The sequence below is a fragment of the Cinclus cinclus genome, chromosome 6 (genome assembly GCF_963662255.1).
Source record: "Cinclus cinclus chromosome 6, bCinCin1.1, whole genome shotgun sequence".
NCBI classification, from domain to species: Eukaryota; Metazoa; Chordata; class Aves; order Passeriformes; family Cinclidae; genus Cinclus; species Cinclus cinclus.
In genome coordinates, this window is record NC_085051.1 from 24,257,458 (window position 1) to 24,273,311 (window position 15,854).

Sequence of the window (15,854 nt, forward strand, 5' to 3'; positions counted from 1 at the left end):
TTTCTCTATTAATTGCTAGATGATCAGACAAAGAAATAAAGTATAAAAAGGTAAGACTTCAAGGAGCCATCATGACTTTACTGGAAGTGGAGGCTTTTGGCCTGGCATCTGTTTGTTTGTGCTTGTTGCAAATTAACTGATTTCCTTTTAAAGTCTAAAACTTGTGGCTGAAAAATTCCCTTTTCTATATGATGTTTGCATTGTTCTCAATGTAAATGGACCCCTTGGGCACTTGGCTCCTATTAGGATGGTCAGCTTCATTTACCTACAGCTGAGCCCTGCTCCAATTCCCATAACTGATAGGTCTGTGGAACTCAGCATGCTAAGTATTCCCCCTTTTAGAGGATATTTTGCAGTAGGAATGAACATGAATGGGAAATTACATTTCTTCTTATTTTATACATCTGGAATAAAGAAAAAATAATAGCCTTTTGAAGGTTCAGCCTTCAGATAGACCTCTTAGAGGCTTTCTCTGTTAATGTTAAATCTAAGATCCTTTCAGTGCTTAGCATATGCTGAACTACTCTTTGTAGCATATTGTGCATCCATTCATGAAAATAATTTTGCCCATTTCCTGTTTACAGCTTGCTTGTACATTGAAGAGCAAGCAAAAGAAATGGTTGAAAACACTAGGTTGCTCTGCATACTGTTTCCACAGCATTAGCCCTGCTTCAGAGGCAGTGTCTTCAAGGTGGTCTGGAAAATAGATTTGCTGGGACTTGTCAAATTCACATTCAGAACTTAATATATTTACTGTCATCAAAGGCAGTCCCCCAAACTAGGCTATCCCATAAAATACTTGAGGGTTGGAAATGTGTAAGTACCTGTTGCATCTCCACTGGACTTCAGTAATCATTTTGCCTGAATTCATATTGTTTCAGGTTGAGAGAATCTGGTATATTCTTGCAGCAGAATCTTATCCCTGGTTTGTCAAATAGATTTGTTCTGTGTTTTGAACTTCCTGGAGCCTGGATTGTAGTAAACCTAGAACAAATAAATGTAAAATCTATCAATTCTGATAGATGCTTTCTACAAGTATAGATTTACCTCAGTATCAGCTACAGTTACAAATTATTTCATAAAGAGATAATTACTTTTCAAAGGTACTCATGCTTAGAGATGCAAGTACTAATCTAGGGGGAATTTTATACCGGGGCCTAATCACTCCCTCAAACTGAGCCACAAATTAGCTAAGGGATTCTCCAGCTTCCTCAAGCTTATCTGTAAGCATTATAATAAATTTTTCTCTTTATTACGAGGGGACCTGCTAGACACTAACAAATTACAGGTAAAGGATCTAGCCTAGAAAAACATTTGAACTCTGGTTTCTGTTAAATACATGGAAGAGAAACTCACATGCTATGTAGATGTTTCTTGTTCTCAAAACATATATCCCAAAGTCTGTGTAGCTCTAGAGTATTAGTTGTTGTTCTTAGAGTTTGACAGTAGTAGTCTGAAGTTAGCTGGCTTTTCACCAAGGAAGTTCTGGAGTACCAAGGGAATTGGTTTTGCACCCCTTTTTTCCCCTTTCAGTCTAAACTCAGACATTGGCTTGCATGGCTTGATTCATAAATGAGCGATAGTTGACTGGCAAAGATTCATTTCTCCATATGCCAAGATACATTGGATCCTCTGAGGAGGTTGAGACTGATGGATAAATATCTGTCACATGTAGGTGGCCTGTAAGAAAAGATTTGACGATTTTTTTATCCAAGTCTTTGTTAAGATTTTCTTTCCCCCCTCCCCCCAACTCTTTTGTCATGTGCTGAGTGGGGGTGGGTGGAGTTCAGGGTGGTGGAGGGAAAAAGGGGGGCTGCTGAAAGCATTTATCTTCCTTTCTGCCATCATCCAGTGTTTATTACGCAGTGATAGACAGACGCAGGAAAGCTGCCAATCAAACCTACGTTCACTGCATTTCAATTGGCCCTCACTTTGGATTTAAGCATTTTGAAATCTACATCATCTCTGCAGAAAAAGGTCGTTCTGTTCATGAGGATGACAAGCCCGAGACCCTTGGGTACTCACTGCAATCACTTGTGGTCCCATGAAACAGTGGAAGGCCCAGGAATCAGGACTGTCAGGTGCTTGGTGAGAGCAGCTGCTTGTAAGAGCTGCCCAAAATGTGAGAAGCTGAAGTCTGTTGTTTGCCTCAAGGTTGCATATACTACAACTTGACAAGCAGCAGCATCTTTTGCTCTCATCCAGACTGAAACCCTGACTGGGCAAAGCCAGCTGAGAACATGTTCTCGTGTTGCATGGGTGAACAAAAGCTCTGTAGTGAGGATTTTAACTTTCCAAAGTTTTCCAACCTTGTTCCAATGGTCTAAAATATTTTCCATAAACCGAAGATGACAACACAAGTTAGGATAGCGTATTTCTGTGCTAGGGGGTGTTTTCCTTCCTTGTTTCCATGCTTTTAATCATCCTTACTGTAGGACAGTGCATGTGGGAGGCATCTGGCAGGACTTGTGATACAAATGATATTCCACTTTGTTATATGTATATAGATATAATTTAATAATTGCACTCCTCAATTACATAATTAGTATAAGTAGAGATAATTACTTAATAAAAGATGTAGATCATGGATTTCTGGTAAGTGTTAATTACACTGGTTTGAAGCCTTTGAGAAATGGACCAAATTTTCCTGAAGATGCACCTTTCAGACTTAAGAGCTGTGTTGTCCGTATCCTAATCATTTTGATAAAGGTATCTGTTACCTGAAGCATTTGCATTACTCAATAGCTTGTGTTGGCTCTGAAATTTGTGTGGGGCTGTCCTGTAGATGGGGCAGTACTGCTTTTTTCCATTGTTAGTTTCTCTGCATATGATGTGGCTGCCTTTGGAGGTGAAGAGGGTGCAAGGTTTAGATGAACACACTGTAACCAACCTGAGAGGAAGAGCGATGTGAAGGTGAGAAATTTTACAGAAAAAAAAATCAAATCTGCTTGCTTTTTGTGGCACTTTTAGCAGCAGGTACAGCAATTGTATGAGCTAGATGAACTTACTGTTTGTGGAACAGTTAGTGATTTTGCTAAGCTTCTCTGATGTAGAGGGGGAGAGCATGATTGTTTTCCTAAGATATGTTCTTCTCCATTTTATATATTGTTTGTTACACCTATTAAGGTTTTTCTCATTGCAAAACAGATGATGTAACTTTGTAACAGTCATCTGTGGTAATATCTGTATTCTGGAATTATGTGCCCTCAGTAGAACTTCTGTTGCCTGTCTGTACAGTGTTTTCCTTGCCTGACTCAGTCCTTAAGGCAGCTGCTACCTTGCTGGTGATGTTAGTTACTGTTTCTCTGCAGGAAGTCCCACTGCCTCACATTTGTAGAGTGCCTGTTTTTCTCTTCCCTTCCTGAGAGCTGAAGGCAAGACAGCAGAAGAGCTGCCTTTGTGTACCAAATTCAGGCTTTCAGTGAGAAGGCTTTTAAAGATGAAGCAATGTAACATTGAGTAGTCCTTTTACTTCTGTTTGCAAAGTGTAATTTCATTAATTCATTGAATCTGCTTCCTCCAGTGCATGTCTTCCTCCTTCTGAGGAGCCCTTTGTTTTGAGGGATATAGAGAGCAAGGCCTTGGGCATATGTTACAGCGATGGAAATGTTTTTAATTCTGCTCTCCAAGTGATCCATGCACATCTGACAGAGGCAGAGATGGAGCAGATATACAATGGAGGTTGGTTGATTGCTGGAGGCCTGACAGAATTGAGTGCACAGTGTAAAGCTGTCTGCTCAGAAGTCTTGTTCTTGGTATATTTCTGAGCTTTCTCTAGAACCAAAAATCAGAACTCAAGCAGCTTTCTTGGTGTATTTATTCATAAGCACTAGTTTAGAATTTGCTTACTTCACCCTGCCCACCTTGTTCTTTCTTTTGCTGAGAAAGCAAAAAACCTGTTTGTCTGTTCAGGCATTTTGGGTTTCTTTATTTCTTACTTTACCCATGCATGAGTGGTCTTTTGGGACTGGATAAGAAAAGTAACTATCCAGCCACCCTACTCTCTCCATCTTTCTCCATACCAGTTTAACTTGTTAGCAGTTAGCAAACTCTTAACTCTGCACAGGGGTCTGACAGAGTTGTCAAAGTGATGTCTCTTCTGTTACTGCTGCTGTGACAGCAAAGTCCTGAGCCAGTCTGGCTGGGAGAGTGAAGGCACTGACTTTGCTGTGTACTTCCCACTGGAGACAGTGCAGAGATGCTGAAATCCAGACTGCAAAGACACTGGAGGCTTTGCTTTTAGTCATTTGTGCTTGGGAGTGATCTTGCTTTGCTCTCCCTTATCAAATTCTATTATGCTGAATTTCTCTGGTTGCCAGGATGTCTGTGTAGTACATGGGCTGCCTGTCCCTGAAGGCCTCAGAGACTGCAAATAGCATGAGATTTTTGACAGTACTACTCTTATGGATGAACTGTCTCTTGTCACTGTTTGTTTCCCTGGGAAACTCATTTAATACATCTCAGCTTTCTCAAATGTGTGCTGACTTGAGTAACCAGGAACTGTTCCTTTGTGCCAAGAAAAATAGGTTTTTTATTATAGTTTCTGAAGAACTGTGCTTAGCCTTCTGATTTTGGTCTGCTGCCCAAATCCTGGGGCAGTTAGCAAGGGTCATGGTGTTTGCCTGGAGTCAGAGAAGCCCTTGCCAGCTGTAGGCTGGGCCACACAAAGTGGCAAAGGGCCAGCTGCTAGGTCTTCCAGGCCAGTATTTTGTTACAACTCTTAACTCTTACTCTATGTGACAAATACTGTAAGCAACCTGTATCTTCTGAGTGAAGTTTACAGTAGGAGCAGTGATTATATCCACAAATGTGTGTAATTTGCCAGGGCATTGCTTTCCCTCAGTTTGTATTCTGATCTGCCTTCATAGCTGTACTAGACAATTTTGGGTCTGTGAAAATACAGCGTCACTGCTGTCGATAAGTAGAATGCATTTGCACCAAATGAATTGATTAGGATTTCTGCCTTGTGTTTCTGGGCAAGTCTTATCTCTTACCAACTTTATTTTCTTTCAGAAATGTGTTGCAGGGAGATGCTTTCCTGTTAATTTCCTGTACTGTGTGGCTTACTGAGGATGTGCTGCCATTTCTGTAAATAAGGTTTATATAAGAATCTAGAGTTTTGAGTATTGGATTTTGAAAGGTTTTCTATGGTTTTGCCTCCCTAGATTTTTTTTCTGGTTATTCTTGTAGAGGTTAAATTGCTAATTATTTCCCCCTTTTCTGTAGGTGCTGTGATTGGGGATGGACAGTCAGCTGTGGCCAGCAACATTGCCAACACCACCTACCGGCTCCAGTGGTGGGACTTCACTAAGTTTGATCTGCCTGAAATCAGCAATGGTAAGTTGGAAAAAGCACCAGTATCTTACTTTAAGTCTATGCTAACCAGAGCTAGGGTGAGCTCTAGAATCTTTCAAAGGCAGCTGTATGTTGCAGGTCTTGTTTGTCATGTTGCATTGGGAATTGTGAAATGCCTAGTCTTTTGAGGAAGTTGACTAAAAGCTTGTAGGGCTATTCCCACTCTGTCTACTTTGTGTATTGCAATCAGCAAGTCCATGTGTAAATAGGGCTTGTTCTTTGTGAGCTTTTTTGTGGGCATAGACCATTCTCTTAGAATTCTGTATGCAATGCCTGCATTCTCTTACTCACAAGTTTCTAGAGAAATATTGTCTTTATATCTTTAAATTAGAACCTGCTAATGAACTGTGTCTGATTTCTCTTAAGTTACTGACATCAGTGAGTGTTAAAGTGCTGCAATACATTTTGGGAATCAGGACCCTAGTCTGTTGCTTACCATAGTAAGCCCGAGGAAGTAGATGAACCTTATTGTCGGTTGCAAAAGCAGTGATTTGTCCTGTTTCTCAGGCAAAGCTATTTCTGAATCAGGAATCTGAGCAATATTGCTGATTTCATTTATTTTCTCTTTCATTTTGTGAAAATTAAACCACAGTTTCACATGTCTTCTATGGCGTGAGCTAGTTCTCACATTGGAAAGGACTTCCTTTTGCAGGCACAAGAATGTTTGATACTTGCGGTCAGCTGATCAAAGAATGACATTTTCAGGGCTAAAACTAATTTGACTAGAAAGGTTATTTTTAACCCAGAATGCTATCCTGATATAGCTTGTTGCACAGCTGCAGAAATGTTTGTGGCAGTCTGGGATGAAGATAGGAGGTCGATATTCATGAATGTTTCTTTGTGCAAGTGATTTTTTGCTTATATGCTCTGTGCATATGTGAAACTGACTGCTTGATTTCTCAGCAAAAGGAGATTGGGTTCTACTTTAAGGGACTGACTTTTTTAGGGAGAACAGGCATTCTGTTTTCAGAAAGACTTCTGCTTTCACAGGTAGTCACTAAAATGAATTGAGAAAAATTCTCACAGTCCCAGCTCTGTGTGTTCTGCTTTTCCAGAACTTGCATATCTGACAATAGATGTCTCTGTGGTGTCCCCACTACTCTGTGGGGTAGTGTCCTGCTGCTTAAAGAACCCACAAAAGGAGAATGAATGTATGGTGATACTGCATTAGGAGAGATGCAGAGAATCAAAATCACAGAATCCAATAGTAGTTTTATCTGGAATAGAATTTTAAACACTCTCTTGTTCACCTCCCCTTCTATGAACTGAAACATATTTCAATAGATCACATTACTCAGAGCTCCATCCAGTCTGGCTGTCATGGTTTAGCCCCAAGCAGCCACTTACTCCTTTCCTAGCCCCTCAGGATAGGGAGGACAAGCAGAAAAAGGTCAAACTCAAGGGTTGAAATAAAAACAGTTTAATATTTGAAATAAAGTCAGGGATAACAATAGCAATGGTAGTAATGAAAAGAGGGGGTGAAGAGGGGAGAGAGGGGAAGGGGGGCAGGGAATAAAACCCAAGAAACACAAGTGATGCACAACTCACCACCCACTGACCAGTGCCCATCCCATTCCCAAACAGTGATTGGTCCCTTCCAGCAAACTCCCCCAGTTTACATGCTGGGTGCGATGCTCTGTGCTGTGGAAGATCCCTTTGAAAAGTTTGGATCACCCATTCAGACCATATTCCCTCCCAGTTTCTTGTAAGGATCGGTGCTGAAGGCAAAGTTTTGCCACATGGTGGCAATACTTTTGGAGGTCCTGCCAGACTCTTGACCAGAATAAAGATGAAGTCAGAGGGGGAAGAAATTTAAATTCTTTGGGACTTTTCTGCAAATTATAGAGTGGTTGAAGAGTGCTTCTCCTGCTCATACGTTACTTTTTTGCCTCATCTGGCTGCTGAGGAGAAGGCTGTTAATTAAAAAAAAAAAAAACCAACATAAGATGTTTCTTTATAATTTATAAAATCCTGTAGAAGTTAAGAACCATCTGCTGCTCAATACATCAGTGTTTCAGTCTTCTCCCTTTCACCTACCAGGATGCTTTTATTCTGGAAATGCTTCCAATTAGCTGGAAATTGGTTATTCTTTCTGTTGTCATTGTGCCCTTTTTGTGGGCCACATTCCAGCTACAAGTCCATCCCCAGCCCTTCTGACTCCCCATGCTGTGCTTCATAGCACTTGGCTCGTCCATTTTGTCTTACGACTATTTGGAAATGTTCATTGTTACTGTTCTTTTATATGCCAAGCCCAATCCTGGCATTTCTAGTCTGTTAACCTTATCTTTTTCTGCCAGGGATGTATGAAGATGTAGCAGCTGTGCTTATACTAAACCAGGTATTTGCTAAGCTTGCCTAGGCACAGAACAAAGGAAGGCTGCAAAATTGGCAAGGTGCACAACTTAGACATAGTAGAGCATGATGCTAACAACATCAGTGGTGTGGGTTCAATCCCCATATGGGCCATTCATTTAAGAGTTGGGCTTGATGATCCTCATGGGTCCCTTCCAACTCAGAATGTTCGTGAGTCTCGTATTCTCAAATGAGTAACAGTGGAGTGGTGGGTTGAATGAGTTTTTGTGATTCTTTATGATGTTGGAAATAAACTGTTTTCCCAGAAAAGCATGTGACCTCAGTAGCTCCTCTTTTTCCTCCCATTGTTTCCTGTAATTCAGAGGTGGTCCTGTGAGATAATCTTCTTACACAGAGGGGGCTGTTGTACCTCCTGGGACTGGCTTAAGCCACAAGTGGTTTAAGAGTTCAGGCAGATGAAATGATGCAGCTGAAGTTTGGGACTGCCTGCCAGCTCCTCTCTCCATCAAAGCAATGACTCTGTGGCCAACCTCCGTCTCTGAGCAGCTCTTCTTCCTGTAACAATTAAACAAAGAAAAGATAGCTTGGAAGTAGGATGTTTTCCACTGAAGCGGATGCATCTGAGTAAGTGACAGCAGCGTGATTAGTGCAGTCCTGTGATCTCAGTGTCTGGGCCCCAGCACCCTTGGAAGCCTTGGGCTCAGGATGTTGCTCTGCAGCAGCAACCTCACTGAGGCTCAGTCCAGCACGAGCACACAAAAGCCAGTCGTGGCAGTCCTGGGAAAATGGATGTACTGGGACTTGTGGAATTTTAGTCTCAGCCCTGTTCTCTGTTAATTGCAAAATGGAAAAAGATAGGTTCAGGTTTCTTTTCTCCTTTTGCCAATTTTGCTTTTAATAGTTCTGAAATAAACATGACCCGGTCTTATATTGAAATTGTCAGTCATATCAGCATTGGGGCGGAGAATTTATTTGACAGCAGAGACAATGCTATTTCTGCATTTATTCAATATTCTTCTAATGAGCGCTGCATATCCTTAAAATTCCTGCAACTAAGTATTGAAAACAGTGTAGAATATAGGTTTTTCACAGTAAAATATTTGAAGGCTTTCTCTGTTTATATTTTTAATGTAGTTTCTCTCATGCTACTCACTGCTCATAATTTCAGTTTCTTGCCAGTTTCTAGGTTTGAACTGGTCTTGTTTAGGAATCAGAAATTTGTCCTGTTCTAACACTGCTTGGGTCATGAGGAAGGTGATTTAATCAATACTTAGTGACCCACAGTGGAATGCGGGGTAACTTAGTAGAAGAAAAAAAAATTAAACAAATTTTTTAGTAGGAGCAGCTGTTAAGAGAGTGCCATCTCTAAGGGTGGCTAGGAGCTTATGGTTTGTCCGGCACAGTTTTCCTTTGGCAAACAGTGCTATTGCTGCTGGCATTCCAGGCCTTCCCCAGCTTCAAGCATAATTAATGTCCAAGTTGGCACAACAGCGTGATTAATTTGTTCTCTGATGTTTCTTTTGATCTCTTCTGTCAGCTCTGTGGTTGCATTAACGACAAAAGAAAACAGGAGATGAAAGGGCAGTCTTCTTGCAAGTAGTTTTCCAAAAATAGCAGTAATATTCCCCCTAAAATCTTCTTTATTGGCTTCATCTTCATAGATCAGGCCTCAGGCTCAAAGAAATCAAATAGCCTCTGACTTTGTCAAATGCATGGGTATGTTTATCTTTCTCATCTCTTGAGAACCTTATAAGTGCTGTCCTTAAAATGAAACCTTGCTGAGATTTCCACCTGTCACATTTAGACATTTTCTGGTTCCACAGTAGGCTCTCTTGGTTCCAGATGTAAGTGCTACCTGAGTCCTCATCCTTCCTAAATGAGGGCAAAGCAGAGAACCATAATGCCAGTGTGCATCACGTAATGAAAGATTGAAATAAATAGCACTCTTTCCTGTTAAGCACAACTTTGCATCTGTAATATTTTATGTTCCCAGCCCACGTCAAGATGAAGCTATAGCTTTCTTTTGGCAGGAGGGCTCGTGTATTATGTTTTGCTAAGAGACATTCAAATATGCAACAAACTTTAAAAACAAGCTGATATCCTTTCATGTTGGTCTCCATTGTGGACTGCTCACCGAAAACCTCTGTGCTGTGCTGGAAAAGGAGCAGTTGTTGGGGGACACGTGGGGGGGTGGGAAATCCTGTAATAGAAAATGAGTGAACATGTGCTGTATGATTGACTCAGGGTGACTGGTGATCCAAACCCAACATTGTTTTAAGTAGACATACGATAAATCCTACATGAAGATTTGGAAAAAAATAGCCATAGAACTGTGAGGGTATGTACAAAATATGGCAATATCCCCAAATCCGTAAATGGTACAGAAAAAATATAAACATTTCTTATTTTACAAAAATAAAAATGTGGGATTTTCTCTTACAAATTTGCATTGGTTTAAGAAACAAAAACTCCAAAAGCTGAGAAGAAACATGGATTCTGTGATTTTTCAGTAGTTACAGGGAATCAGTGTCTGTCTTCTCTAATACTTCTTGTACCTCTTTGAAAAACAGGGGTTCATTAGTACAGAAGGGTCTCTGGGTTAAATGGATCCTGCTTAGGATCTATCCCTGGACCTGCTGGAGCAAGTCCACGGGAGGGCCATGCAGATGATCAGAGGGCTGGAGACCCTCTACTGTGAAGACAGGCTGAGAGGGCTGGTTTTGTTTAACCTGGAGAAGGCTCCAGACAGCCTTTCAGTACTTTAAAGGACCTTAGGAAAAAAAGTGGAGAGAGACTTTTTGCTTGGGCAGATAGTGATAGGACAAGGGAGAATGATTTTAACTAAAAGAGAGAAGATTTAGGTTGGATATTAGGAGAAAATTCTTTGCGTGGAGGGTGGTAAGACACTGAAACAAGTTGCCCAGAGAAACAGTGGATGCCCCATCCCTGGAAATGTTCAATACCATGTGTGATGGGGCCTGACTTCTCAAAGGTGTCCCTGCCCCTGGCAGGAGGATTGAAACTATGTAATCTTAAAGGTCCCTTCCAATTCAAACAATCCTATGATTTAATGACACCCATACCTATGCTCTGAGGAAGCAAGTCTATGATCTTGTGACTTCTAATATTCAGCATCAAATGACAGTAATTAAGAATATTGAGAAGCCATGGCTATCTCATGGAAACTGTAACCAGACCCCAGAGATGCAGGACAAACTTTTGTATCTTGCAGAATAGGAATAAGAGAGAACAGTTCTTAAACCCCCAAAAATGGACTGTATTTTTTTTCCAATAATCAAAGTTTTTTTTGCAGAGTTGGTGGTGGGGATGTTTCATAGTTGTATCTCTAGCAAGTGCTCTGCATGTGTGCTATGTTTATTTGCTGTTTGTTGTGTTCTTGCTTGGCTCTCTTTTAAGTAAAGTCTAGTGTCTGTGGGAGATCCAATAGTCACCTTTTCAGTATGTTCCCATTCTCCCATTTGTTTCTCCCAATTTTTTAGATCACTGCTGATTAGAGTACCACTACAAAGGAATTGGTAAGAAAGGACCCCTTATCCAAGTAGACAAGCTCCTTGCTGCCTTAAGCAAGCACATACTGTAGTTCTTAATATTCTGTCTTCTTATTGGTTAAATTATTTGCTCCTTTCGTGTTAGAACAGTTGAAAAGACTGTTCTAGAAATCTTGCTATTTTTTGTTGAAACTTTTTCATCTCTGAACTCAATGCTTCTTTTACCCACTTATCTGGGTAATGGTCATTTTTCAACATTATTTGTAGAAAACAGATGTTTTTTCTGGCACTTTCTGTAGTTTTTGAAAACACAGTAAAACACAGTACACAATTCCATTTCCTCACCCCACCCCTATTTTTGGGGAGAGTGTTGGTGGTTTTGTTTGTTTGAACATAAAATTCATGTTTCATTTTCCCCAGTCATCTTCTTTGCTGGACATGTTATCATTTAGGGTTTCATTGCTCTTGAACATGGCTGGCCCAAACTGTGCCCAGGGGTCCCGCATGTGATCTCAGCACAAGGCTGTGTATGAGCACTGATATTTCTGCTGGAATTGTGCTCCCTAGTGCAGTTTAAGATTACTGTCACTTTCACTGTTATGACTGGGTGATGGCTCAGTTTTTGCCACAATAACCAAAGTTGATTCTCTCATGTTTTCAAGTTCCTGGGTGAAGCAGAAGTTTATAAATGTCAATACAACCTAGAATTCTTTAATTTTCCTTCTGTTATATCTCTGTGTACTTCAGTTCACTGTGTGGTCTGGTCATGCTCTGTTAATGAAGTTACCCAACTTCATCAAGAGGATTCATCAACCAGCTCCACTGTGTGCCTAGCCCATTAATAAAGCTAATAAATAGGACTGGTTTTGGAATGAGTCACTCAGCAGGAATCTCCTCCCAGTTTAACTGGGGTTATGATGGTGCAGCCAGTTGTCATATATCCTTTAGCTGGTTCACAGCACATTCTGCAGTTCTTGTGTTGATGCCCATCTTCTCTTGTGGTGGTATGATGAGTATTTAAATAAAGTTTAGAATTTTTTTAAAAAGAGCACATTTTAATTCTATTTTTTTTTTTTTTGTAATTCAGCAGTATAGTCTTTAATCTTTATTTTCTTGTCTTTCTGTTCAACTAGCTTCAGACTAAGCACTCAGGGAATTTTATCATCTTTTGAACCACCTGTTCTTTAAGGGCCATGTGTATTTCATGTACTGGTATTGCAGCCTCGATAGTGACTACAGTTATTTGCCTTTTTCTGTTCAAGACCTCTCTGTTTATACTAGGCTGAAAATTACTGTTTTTAGCAGCTTTAAGACTGAAAAATTGGTGGAATAAATTTAGGGTACAGGTGTAGGTGGTTTGGTACAGAATATAATTACACAGTCCACTTTTAATCCTTGTCTTCTTTTTCATCAGAGTTTCCTAAATGGAACAGTAGATAAAAGTTGATACTCAGCCACAGAGGGAAGCAGTTCCCAGGAGAAATATCTTTGAGACCAGAAGAATTAAAGATGAGATTCAGTGAATGCTTTAAATCAGCAATGCTTTAAGAAGGGCAGTCCTGTCTGCTTCCCTCTCATGACTGCTTTTTATGCTGCTGCAAACATCTATGCAGCCATGGGGTGTACTGGGTTGGGAAACTGTTGTGGCTGAAAAGTGACCTAGGCAACAGTCAGTAATTTCTCATAGCAGTACCCTGATGCAGCTTTCTTCTACACAGGTGTTGGAAACAAAGGGTAGGATTTGTTGAAACACTGAGTTACAACCTTAATTTGATTTGCAAGTTTTGACTTTCAGAAAGATGCACAAAGTATTCTTAGTATTGTTACTTGTTAAACTAATAAAGAATCTAGACTAAGAAGTGCCTTTGTAAACTTGCTTGTAAATTGTAGCTGAACATATTAAGGTTTCTGGGCTAAGCATAGTCTGATGGTTTAGAAGGTCCTTTCTGGACTGTAGAAATCGACAGTTTTCAACATGGTGCTGTAGCTTCAAACATATGAGATGGGGTGTTCCCTCTTCTAGCATGCAAACTTGCTATATTGCAAATGTGGGCTTTATTTCTATTTTTTTAATATCTCTATAGTCTTGAGTTTGAAAATACCAGAACCTGAAATTTCCCTATCCCAAAAATAGTGTATGCAGGTTGAGCTTCAAACCTCCTGAAAAACTGAAGCTCATTAGGTTTGGCTAGTAGAGTGGACATCACTCCAGCCATGTCTTAACAAGGCACCACTGAACAGTTGGTGTAGATGGTGCTTAGAGGCCCTAGAACCTCATTGTACTAGAGATTGTAGTCTTCATATGCAGGGTACAAAGGGGAAAACACTTGGATGAGGTCATCCAGCAATTTACCAGCAGGGATTAAAATAAAAATATTGTTTTGTGGATTGTTGCTCACTAGTCTGCTGAACAGTTACTTCACTGATATGCGTGACTGTCTCAAATACTGGAGTAATTAAGTGGAGGACTGGCTGGAGAAGTCTCTGCCCTTTCTCACTGACTTTATCCAAAATGAGTGCAGAAATCAGCTGTCAGAAATTAATGTCTGTATCTGCAGGGAGGAGTTTTTCACTCATCTCCTGTTTATTGGAGATGAGGAGAGCGGGAACTAGGCACTCCGTAAGAGAAGGGGAAATGAATTAAGGTGTACTGTTTCTAATGAGAATGATGCTGGAGTTTGTCAGTGTCATGATTTGAGACTTGTTTAAACTGTGCTGTCCTTTGCAAAGGATACTGTTATGCTTAACAAAGGAAGGGGTTTGATGAAGTGCAATTGCTACTATTTCTTGGCTGAAGGCTTCAGGAGGTGAGTGAATTTAATTTCTTGGGCTCACTGCAGTCTCTTATCTCCGTTTTGGAGCAAGTTATATATTAATCAGGGTATTAAGATTTCATAAACTTTTGGAGGAAGCTAAATGTCTTGAGTGCCTTTTGCATGTACTGTCCATTGTCCAACATTAAGTTTAAATCTTAACTTTATTCTGTTCAACCTTAGTACTGAATAGTGATTCACTTCTTTCTTTGCAGCCTCTGTGAATGTGCTTGTCCAAAACTGCAAGATTTACAATGATGCCAGCTGTGATATCTCTGCGGATGGGCAGCTGCTGGCAGCCTTCATTCCCAGCAGTCAGAGAGGCTTCCCTGATGAAGGAATACTGGCTGTATATTCTCTGGCACCTCACAACTTGGGCGAGATGCTTTACACAAAGCGATTTGGTAAGCATACAGTAAGAACTCAGGGTGGGTGGGGGTTTGAGAACCTCAGAACTTCAGGCTTTAGTAAGAAATGCAGTAGCCTGAACATCAGTAATTGTAGCAACAGGAATGTAGTTAGCCAAAGACACAGTACATTGGGAGGAGGCTTCTGATAGGTCTGGACAAGTAAGGTGCTGGTATGGGGGATCTGCTAAATAGTTTTTATTCCTTAAAGGACTTCATTGTCTTAGTAACAGAACACCTGCAGCAAGGAAATTACTTATAAAATTTGTAACTTGTGCAGGTCTCCTTATTCTCTACCCCGTATAAGAATCAGATTAGTATGGCATATATTATGGGAATGCTGGAAGGGAATGAAAAAGCTGTGAGGATGAAACATGGGGCAGGATGTCAACCCATGAGAGAAATAACCCCTCTTCTCTTCATAGGCCCTAATGCCATTTCTGTGAGCCTGTCTCCAATGGGCAGATATGTTATGGTGGGACTGGCTTCCCGACGCATCCTGTTGCACCCCACTACAGAACACATGGTTGCTCAAGTTTTCAGGCTGCAACAGCCCCATGGTGGAGAAACCTCTATGAGGGTGAGTATATGTGTACTCTGTGTCTGTGTGTTTGGCTTCAGCCTAGTAGTTAGTTGCTGGGTTATGATAACAAAGAGGTAGTGTGCTCCAGACCCAGTAATAAACATCTGAAGGAATTTATTGCAGAGGTATGCAAAAGTGGCAGGAGAATGTAAGCACAAAAGAACTGTGAAAATTTTCTCTTGTTTCAAATTTGATGGCAAGCAAATAGATTCCATGTTGTAGAATACATTCCTAGGGCTAGACATCATTCAGAGTACACAGTACATCTTTAATGCTTTTTTGGGTGATATGCATCTTGCCTGTGGTACTACAGTTGGCTTTGCTGGGGCAGCATACCAACTGAGGCTTCAGGATCATTTTCTCTCACTCCTAAAAGCAACTAACCTCTAGGACAGCAGCCACCAGCAGTTTCAGGAAGAGTAGGAGCCCAGCATTGTATCATACCTCCAAACTGAAATTGACCATGCTTTTCCCAAACAGGTTTTGCTGGCTATTTATTAGTTACTTCTTAGTGTATATGTAAGCATATTTTCACAATGGCAGTATCTTTATATTTTTCTGCTTTATGGGACAGCTGAACCGTGATGCTCTCTGACTCATTTAGTACCTGCGGGAAAACCTAAATCTTTTCACTACCTGCAAGAGTTGAGAGCATGTGTGTCTTACTTTCCTAATGAGTGAAGCACACCAGCTGTTCAGTGATAGTTCTCCTGTTCATAATGCACAAAGAAAGCTAAGGAGTCAGAACTAAGTAATTTCTAAAGCTGAAATTTGGTGTAGATTCAAGTTCTACACTATATGGCTTTGTGGTTTTCTGAACCCTAACTCTAGATTAAGGGTTAAAATCAGCCATGGGTTGTGGCTGGTCTCAAGA

At 40.6% G+C, this 15,854-nt stretch overlaps 1 protein-coding gene across 3 annotated transcripts in view; it reads left to right on the plus strand.

The window, feature by feature from the left end:
* Positions 1 to 15,854, plus strand: part of AMBRA1 (autophagy and beclin 1 regulator 1) — a 133,096-nt gene that overhangs the window by 73,210 nt on the left and 44,032 nt on the right. For all 3 annotated transcript variants that reach the window (XM_062495322.1, XM_062495324.1, XM_062495323.1), the window contains 3 exons: positions 5,227 to 5,337; positions 14,206 to 14,394; positions 14,823 to 14,977. In XM_062495322.1, coding sequence (XP_062351306.1) covers positions 5,227 to 5,337; positions 14,206 to 14,394; positions 14,823 to 14,977 — 455 coding nt within the window. The remainder of the gene's footprint in view (positions 1 to 5,226; positions 5,338 to 14,205; positions 14,395 to 14,822; positions 14,978 to 15,854) is intronic.